Here is a 9,567-nt window from a genome sequence, read left to right as displayed (position 1 = left end):
TATGACTCTGGAGACCATGGTTTGATTTCCAGCTTGGCCATGAAAAACCCAGTGAGTGACCTTGAACAAGTCACACTTTCTCAGCCTCAGGGGAAGGCAATTGCAAATCACCTCTGAACAAATCTCGCCAAGAAATCCCCATGATAGGTTCCCCTTAGGGTCACCATAAGTTGGAAACAACTTGAAGGCACACAATGACAAAGTGCATATTACTGACATAACAGAGAATGGTCTATCTTTAACCCTTCTGCCCCCCTCCCAAAAGTTCATATGCATGAGGACAAGAACCTCTTCCTCAGTGGCAAAGAGTCAGGTACAGAGATATCCATACCCATGTGCTCCCTTGTATTTCAGAGCTTCAGAACTGTGTAAGTGAAGGGTGAAGAGAATGGTAAACGCTTTTTGTTTTATGACCAGCTACAAAAGACTCTGAAATATGACTGTCGAGAAAAGAGAGAGGTCTAAATCTGAGGTGGTGGATGTGCCTTGGCTTTTAAAGGTGATGGGAATGTTTGTGTAATACGAAACTCCGTTTCCACTGTCAAGTGTGCTCTGTGGTTTGCGGGGGGGGGGGGACTTTGGCAGCTTTCAGCCAGGGCTTGTTATAGCTAAGAGAAGGCTGCCTTTGAACTCAGCAGGGGATAGGGGGGCTTTACCGTTAACTGCTGTAGGGAATTGGTTTCAAGTCAGCAGATCAAGCAGGTATTTCTGAGCTCCCATCATTCCAGAGCTATTTGGAACTGTTTATTTTACTTGCGTACATGACTTCTGCTTTAATTGCCCCCATGGCTAGTGTTGCAGTTCTTGCCGACTCCAATCCCCAAGCCTCAAGAGAAGGCAGGCAAGTGTCTAAAGAGGAATGGGGAAGGTAGTGAAGGGGACTCATCGATGTGAGTGTATTATTATTATTATTTTCCTCAAAGAGTTCATGTAGCCTAGCAGCTACAAATGACTATGAACTAGAAAGACCCTAGTTCTAAAATAACCTTAGCTATGGAGCTAGTGGGAGGCTTTAAGCCAGCTGCTATTGCTCTACCTAATGGCCTACATACCCAGAAAATACCAGGTTTGATCTTGGAAGCTATGGAGGGTCAGGCCTGATTAGTACTTAGATGGTGGATTGCCAAGAAATACCAGGTACTCTGTGTGTGTGTGTGTGTGTGTGTGTGTGTGTGTGTGTGTGTGTGTGTGTTATTGTTGTTGTGTGCCTTCAAGCTATGTCTGACTTATGGCGAACCTATCACAACATTTTCTTGCCAGAATTTGTTCAGAGAGGGTATGCCTTTGCCTTCCTCTGAGTTTGAGGGAGTGTGACTTGCCCAAGGTTGCCCAGTGGGTTTCCATGGCCAAGTGGAGATTCAAACCCTGGTCTCCAGAATCATAGTCCAATGATCAGACAACTACACTATGCTAATGCTTTTCCCTGAGACTGAGACAGTGTGACTTGCCCAAAGTTATTCAGTGGGTTTCAGGACGGAGTGGGGAATCGAACCCTCACTTCCAGAGTCCAGCACTCCAACCACTTCGTCATGCTATTACAGTCACAAAATAGCTTTGTTTCTGCTCATTTTGTTACTTTTGAAATGTATCTTTGTTCTGCCCTAATTACTAAAAGAAGTAGCTTGTTAGAGAGATCTCTGACAAGCTACTTCTTTTGATAAGGAGGGCAGAACAAAGACATGTCTTAAGAGTAACAAAGTGAGCAAAACGATGCTATTTGATTGGTGTGTGGTGTTTGTAAGTCACTCTTCCCAAATCTCTGCCTCTATCAACTCCAACCCTGTAATAAATTCTAAGGTGACCTAAATTCATGAAGGCACCAAATCCTATCTGACCTTGGAAGCTAGCAGGTTATTTAAAATAAATAAATAAATACATCCCTCCTTTGGTTCGGTAGCTTAGAGTCCAGCAACATGCATCTCACCATCTCCATTGGTAACCTGTTCTTTCTCTCTGCAACTCCATTGTGTGCCTATGTAAAATGATATATCGCAACATTGCACAATCCAACTAAGATTCCAAATTCGCAGTGCGCATCCATGTGTCCACCTCCATGCACAAAGTCACTGAAGACTTTGCATTGGATTCCGGCCCTTCTGTGTCTCTGCTCTTGGGACCCCAATCACACTATAGAATGATAGCATTATCATTCCACTTTAACTGGATGCTTCTGTCCTATGGATTCCTAGGGCTGATAGTTTTTTTGAGTGCTTTCAAATCTTTTCCTAGAGAGGTGTTCTCTCAGATAAAAAGAATAGTATTTTTAATTTGCAGTCACCCCTAATCCAAACAATATGGCAGGACCACTGTACATTGCTTTCCATTGCTCACACAATGCCATCCTATAGTATTGCCAGAATGGCTACATACATAGTATTATGACATTATCCCATTGGCTACAGGATCCATCATGGCTTGTGATCAACCATGGGTTCATTAAGGAATAAAGAACACGTAGCTTCAGGGGCGTGAAAGAGGGCATTTCAAGAACAGTAGGGAAACCAACAGTGCCAAAATGGATAGAAAGAAGTTGAACATTTGCTCAATCTAGGTATTTTTCAAAAATCTGTATCCCACTGGAACTGGAGACTATCCAGAGCATTATAATTGATGATAATACAATTGGCATTTCTTGACAAACTGGTGATGCACAGTTTGCTGTCTACCCAAAAATATCACACATGCTGTTTCAACAGCAACAGCATGCCTGATTCTCCTACAGACGCAGGCAACTTTCTGGACTCGATGACTACATGTTTCTGTGCTTGTATTTATTAAAATCTTGCCTCCTAAGCAAAGCCTGCCAACGGCACACATTGTCTGGCAGTTTTATGATGTTTGTAAGTCTGCAAGGAAATAGGCCATCAGACTCATTCCCAGCAAGACCTTTTCTTCCTTGCCGCCATCTAAGCAGATGGATTTTCAGTGTGGTTGGGTCAAGGTCGGATCGCTCAGGAAGCCCAGAGATGAAAGACTTTCCACAAGCATCTTTTCCACTAGGAAGTTTATCATTTTTTTAAAAAAGTAAGGGGGGAGAGAGCAGACTACAAAGAGAAGCAAAACAAAACAACCAAAGCAAGCACAGGGACACAAAAACACAATTATATGGCAAAAACAACAACAACAGCAGACATAAAATGGAAGGAAACACTCAGTGTTTCAGACAAGTGCTTGAAGATATATAAGGCTGGTCTAGCATAACATTTTGATCCCTGAGGGCAGATGTTAACATTCTTCCATTTGCATCTCATAGCACTAGGATGCCCTAAAGGTCTTCAGGGAATAAAAAGCCCATCCTAGTCCAATGGTTATCCTTACAGTGGGAAACCTCAGGATTTAGCAGTTAATCGGACCTTCCTGGAAATCAAAGGGCTCATTTCCACTAGCAGAATACCCTGGTGTTCCAATTCGGCTCCACCCCACTATAGCAATTGATTCCAAAAGGTCCCTTGTTCTCACTATGAAAAAGGATCCTTTTGGAATTGATTTTTTCCCCCCGTTGGCTCACTTGTTGTTCCCATTGGAGCCAAGGGAGATGGAGCAGCCCTTCAGCCGGTGCTCTCTCCCCTTTGGGAGGCTTCTGTCCCGACCCGACCCTTTACCTCTGGTGACCAGTGTCTGTGGCCAGGAATTGTGACACCTCGTGGGTATGGGAAGTCCCTCTCTCTCCACCTCGAGCCCTCCTCCCTCCCTTTCTGCCTCTCACCTGCGGGTGCCCTGGTCTACCCAAGGGCTTGCGGGAAGCAGCAGTGGGATGAGTGTCTGTGAGTGCCTACCATGAGCCTCCGGAGTGGCAGCGGAGCAGGTGAGGAGGAAGAGGGAGCACAGAGGAGGAAGTGGAAGAGGAGGTGGTGGACGAGAAGGAGGACAAGACTGGAGGAGATGGAGGCAAGGCTGAGGGACCCGGGAGGAGGAGGAAGTGGACAGACCTCCCTCTTTCTTTCTTTTTTAAAAACTCTTAATGAAAAATTGCTAGATTGCTAAAGCAACCACTTTGCAAGTGACTGCTTCAGCAATATAGTGATTTTTCAGTAAAAAAATTAAAAACGAAAAAAGAAACCCAGAACCGTGGGTGTCTCTGGGGAGGGATGGTGACAGCTCTCTGCCATTTGTCCTTCCTGCAGAAACAGAATTGATTCTAATCTGGCATTCCCACTTGTTAGCAGCACGTCAGAATTGATTCTACCCAAACCTCTAAAAACAGCTGCCAAAATACCCCGGGCTTTTGGCAATTTCCCACTGGAATTGATCAAATGAGGATCAGAATCGAGTTCCAGTGGGAACTAGGGGCATATACCTTGCATCATGATTCGGAGCTTATTGTAGTGGGAATGACCCCTCAGTCTAACCCTCTGCTTCCCCATCATACCAATATTTTGCTGGGTATTTTTTTTTAGCCCATTCTAAAATGTTGAAACATCTCTCCAAAGGCTTGGCTGCAGGGAGTAAAAGATGCAGACTAAAATATGTTGATGTTCCATATCATATGCACCCGGGCACATGCCTTGAAATTCTTCTTCCTTCAACATTTGGGTATGTATGTGTGTGTGATCTCTTAAGAGTTAAGGCCTGAACACACTTGATCCTATCTCATCTCAGAAGCTAAGAAAGATCAGGCTTGGTTAATACTTGAATGGGAAACCATTAGGGAATAGCGGGGATTTCTACATAAGATGAAGTGGCCAAAGTGTAGCCCATGGACCCCTTGAGTCCACTTTTGTGGCCTCTGAGGGTCCTATCTCCAATATTTTTTTAACATTTTAGGAACAATTTACAGACATTTTTTCTCTATAACCCACAGAGAAAGCACACAAAACATGCAAAAAACCCTCTGTCCCCCCACAGAACCTTCTGGTACTCTAAATGTTCCCTTTTTTTAAAAAAAGTCCTTCTCAAATGGCAACCAGAAGTGACACAATATCCCTTTCATACGCCATTTTGGAAAGAACTTCAATGAAGACAGAAGGGCAGTTTGTGTCCCATGGAGAGGAATCGAGGGAAAAATGGGGCCCTTATCTCCCATGCAGTCAGCCACCCATGGCACAAGCCTAGGAAAGAATCTGGCCTGAAGAGCCCCTACCCATCAGGGCTTACAATACAGGAGTGGATGGAGCAATGGTCTAATCAAGATAAGGCAGCTTTCTTTCTTCCTCTGGCAAATGGTCTGGCTTACTTCTTCCCCCAGAATTATGGGCAGGTGTACGTGCTTGGAACATCTCCCATCTCTTTTCTGGTTAACAGCACATCTTTTGAGCATGGATGCAAAGCATATTTGCAAAAGGTGTCTCAATATGCCATGACAACCTGTTGAGAAATTAGCCTCTGCTGTGAGACTTTTTTGGCTTGGGTGCAGGAGCAAGGCAACAAGCATTTTTGTGTCCCCCACTCCCACTGAAGTGTCCACAATTTGTGCAAGAAACCTCTATGCAAAATGAATCTCTTTCCTGTTCTGCAAAGCAAGTGTATACATGGACATAAAGGAAACACAAAAGGCCAAGCTTACTGAACAAAAAGATGCAGACAACGGGTGCATCTACACTGTAGAAATAATGCAATTTGACACTACTTTAACTCTATGGCTCCATCTTATAGAACCCTGGGATCTGTAGTTTTGTGATGCATCCACACTCTTTAGCCAAGAAAGCTAAAGACCTTGTAAAATTAAAAATCCCAGGATTCCATAAGACAAAGCTACAGCACTTAAAAGTATTTCTACAGTGTAGAGCAGCCAGAATCTCTGGTGCTTCTCTCTTTCAAAGTCAGAGCAACAAAGAAAAAGCAATTGTAACTTGGGTAAAAACTACTTTGGTGATGTTGAATGCCTTCAAGTCATTTTGAAGACAAATCTATCATGGGGTTTTCTAAGCAATATATGTTCTGAAAGTGTTTGCCTTTGCCTTCCTCTGAGGCTGAGAGACTGTGAGTTGCCCAAGGTGACCCATTGGGTTTCCTTGGCTGAGCAATGATTCAAAACATGGTCTCCAGAGTTGTGGTTCAATGCTCAAATGGCTACATCATGCAGGCTATCTCTCTCTCTTGAAAAAGGTTTGTTTGTTTGTTTTTCAAAAGAAAATGGTGTCACAAACGTGAATGCTCTCTTTGAAAATGGATATATAACTTGTGTCTTGTCACAATGAGCCCTACTCTAAACTGCTTACTACACAAGTCTGCCTGTTGCTCATCCTGTCCCATAACTGGGATCTCTCATGATTGCGGGGGAATGAAACCAAAGGACTTAGTTCAAGCTTCAACAAAGCTATCCAAGGTGCTGAATCTTAACTAACACATTTCAAGTTCATATTAAAGTAAATGTGAATTCACTGGCCCATGGATATGGGAATCATCAGCCCACATTGGCACCTTTCTGCATTTTCAGCTTTGATTTGTGTCCAGCCAATGCAAAGGTGAGCTAAGTGTGGTCCATGGGCCACACACAGTAGCCAACTGCCCCCAAGAAACTGGGTCCTCATTTTACTGACCTACAAAAGGAGACTTCTGGATGCTTCCTATTCTTAAAAAAGGGCTGGTCACATGCTTAAAATGTATTGGGGGGGATATAGCAAAATGCATCCAAACACTAGGAGAATTACGGGCATTTGGGGGCAATATTTATTTATTTATTTATTTATTTTGCAGGAGGTACAATAGGAGGGTCCAGCCCTTCTGGAGAGCTAACATTTCCCATCTCTGAGCCAGAGTAGAAAAGATGGCTTTGTCACCAAGGAAGTATCATCAATCTGTGGCTGGGGGACAAGGATGGACACCTATTAGTTAAATACTAATCTAGAGGGTTAATTGCTATATTTCTGAATTAATGAGGAAACGGAGGGGCAAGGAATCTATATAAAATCCACGATAAAAACAAGCAAACACCTCTTGAAGTCACAGGCTGCTGCAGAAGTAACAGAGCTTCTTTCCTCCACATTCAACTCATTTCAACTACCTGTATTATAATGGTTACATTCTTATTTATTTAAATTCCCATTCATTCATTCATTCATTCATTTTGTTTAGTATCCTGTCCAATGTGGCTTACAAAAAGTTAGAAACAAAGCATAAAACCTTATTGCACAGAAGTTGAAAATCACTTAAACAAATAAGCCTATTAAAAGCACAGCATTTGAAAAGTTTGCAACAGATGTTTAAAACATAAGAATTATACATATGAACACAGTGCACCCCATTAACAGACCTTTCTGCTAAGAACCAAAAAGCCTGCCCAAATAAAAAGACCTTTGTTTGCTGGTGAGGGGGAAAAAGCAGAGAAAAGGTCAACTGAACCACCCATTGGAGGGAGTTCCATAGTCTCGGGCTGCATCTACACTGCAGAAATAATCCAAGTTGACACCACTTTAACCGCCATGTCACAATGCTATGCAATTCTGTGAACTGTAGTTTGTTATTGCATCAGAATTCTCTGACAGAGAAAGCTAAATGTCTTACAAAACTGCTCTTCCATATCATTGAGTGATGGCAGTTAAAGAGGTCTCAACCTGGTGTTTCTATAGTGCAGCCTAGGGGCAGCCACTGAGAAGGCTTTCTCTTATCTCTTCTCCAAATGTGTCTGTGATGATGGTGGAAACATGAGAAATCCTCGCCTGAAGTTCTCAAAACTCAAGCAGGCTCATGTACAGAGATATGGTCATTCAGACAGGCTACATCCAAGATGGGTGTCCAGAAACAGACTGGTAGCTGGTGAAGCTTTTCCAGAAAAGGAGTCATGTATCCTTTGCAACCAGCTTCAGTCAGCAGCATGGCTGCACCATTTTGAACCTGCTGAAGTTTCCAAACAGTTTCCAAAGGCAGCCTCATGTAAAGTACATTACAGTCAGCCCTACACATTTGTGGCTTTGACTTTTGCGGATTTGATAATTTGAAGATTTGATATGTTCTCTCTAGGGATCTTTAGGTCCTCCAGTGCAACTCTGTGGTCAACTTCCAAGGGATTACTGGAGATTCCTAGAGAGAACACTTCTCTAGGTATTTGTAGGGACCTCCAGTGCAACTCTATGGTCAACTTCCAGCAAATTGCTCTGGAGGACCTAGAGATTCCTAGAGAGGTGTTCAATCAGGTTTTTAAAAGTTAATGTTTTTTTTTAATCTGCAGTTTTCCCACTTTCACAGGGATCCTGTGCCCCTCAAATATGGAGGGAAAACTGTACATGATTTTGTATGTTCCATTAAAATGGAACAAGCATGAAAATGTTTCACCTTTCTTGATACAAAAACACTGCCCATCCAGCAGTCAACCTGCTCTCCAAGCCAGAGCTCAGAGTTAACTTTTTTCACTACATAAAATCATAGAATCATAGAGTTGGAAGAGACCACAAGAGCCATCCAGTCCAACCCCATTCTGCCATGCAGGAAATCTCAATCAAAGCATCCCTGACAGATGGCCATCCAGCCTCTGCTTAAAGACCTCTAAGGAAGGAGACTCTCTCAGAATCCTCCAACTATCATGGATACTGGATTCTTGGAAGTGTAGTATGAAAATATAACGTCCCCACATTCTGCACCAGCCTACCCTCCTGCTTCAGCATAGACAGACTACTGCTACAAGACTGGACATAAAGGCACAACATATGAACCATAAAGCGACCTGCAGACCATCCAACCATTCTAGAGCAGTGCTGTACATCTCAGAGCGTGATCTCATTTAGCTTTCTAGATTGTAAGTTATGCAGGTGAAAGAAGGCCAAGGGGATTGAGGGAGAGCCTTTCATCATGAAATTTACTTCTCTCAGGACATTGTAATGATATATTGATCTTACTTCAAATTTTAGCTGCTTCTTGGCACCAGTGCGTGTGTCCTCCTTCTCCACTTTCTTTTCATCACCACTGCAAACTCCATCTGTCTTCTCTGGAGGCAGAGCCACTGAGAATGAGAAAGAAAAGGGGGGAAATATCAGAAGGCAGTTGTAGATATAAGAAGACTTCAGTCACCCGGCACATCAGACACCTCATTATAAAGCCAGTTGTTGCTCCATGGTTTCAACTTGAAACTGGTTCGAAACAGAAGTATGGGGATGAAATTTTCACATGAGGTTCTCTTGAAAAACCATTGAATTAGCAACTGAAAATTCAGTCTGAATGCTGTGCTGATATAAAAATACATTTGGTCAAAGTGCCCTCTAGACAATTATGCACGAACAAATGAAGATATGCACATATATATGTGCGCGCACACACAAGACACAATGGATTATTGATGGAAAAGGAGAGTCCAGAAAACTGGTGGAATCGTCCGGCTAAAACAGAGCAACTCTTATCTGCAGGTGTAACATTATTAGACCATTATTATGTTGTACTAAAACTCTGGTGAATCCCTACTCAGCCATGGAAACTCATTGGGTGACCTTGGGCAAGTCACACTCTCTCAGCCTCAGAGGAAGGCAATGGCAAACCCTCTCTGAACAAATCTTATCAAGAAAAACCCATCTGATCTTGGAAGCTAAGTGGGGTCACCTCTGGTTTGTACTTGGATGGGAGATTGCTAACAAATATCAGGTGCTATATGCTGTGTTTCTGAGGAAGGGACTGTTGAAAACCACCTCTGAGTATTCCTTC

General features: G+C 43.0%; 1 protein-coding gene across 3 annotated transcripts in view; it reads right to left on the bottom strand.

Annotated features, from left to right (window-relative positions):
- Positions 1-9,567, bottom strand: part of NKD1 (NKD inhibitor of WNT signaling pathway 1) — a 134,123-nt gene that overhangs the window by 23,993 nt on the left and 100,563 nt on the right. For all 3 annotated transcript variants that reach the window (XM_042438316.1, XM_042438317.1, XM_042438315.1), the window contains one exon: positions 8,772-8,875. In XM_042438316.1, the coding sequence (XP_042294250.1) occupies positions 8,772-8,875 (104 nt within the window). The remainder of the gene's footprint in view (positions 1-8,771; positions 8,876-9,567) is intronic.

Source organism: Sceloporus undulatus, chromosome 8 (assembly GCF_019175285.1).
Source record: "Sceloporus undulatus isolate JIND9_A2432 ecotype Alabama chromosome 8, SceUnd_v1.1, whole genome shotgun sequence".
In the NCBI taxonomy this organism is placed as follows: Eukaryota; Metazoa; Chordata; class Lepidosauria; order Squamata; family Phrynosomatidae; genus Sceloporus; species Sceloporus undulatus.
The sequence above is the reverse complement of the archived record's forward strand: the minus strand, read 5'-3'. Positions and strand labels throughout refer to the sequence as shown.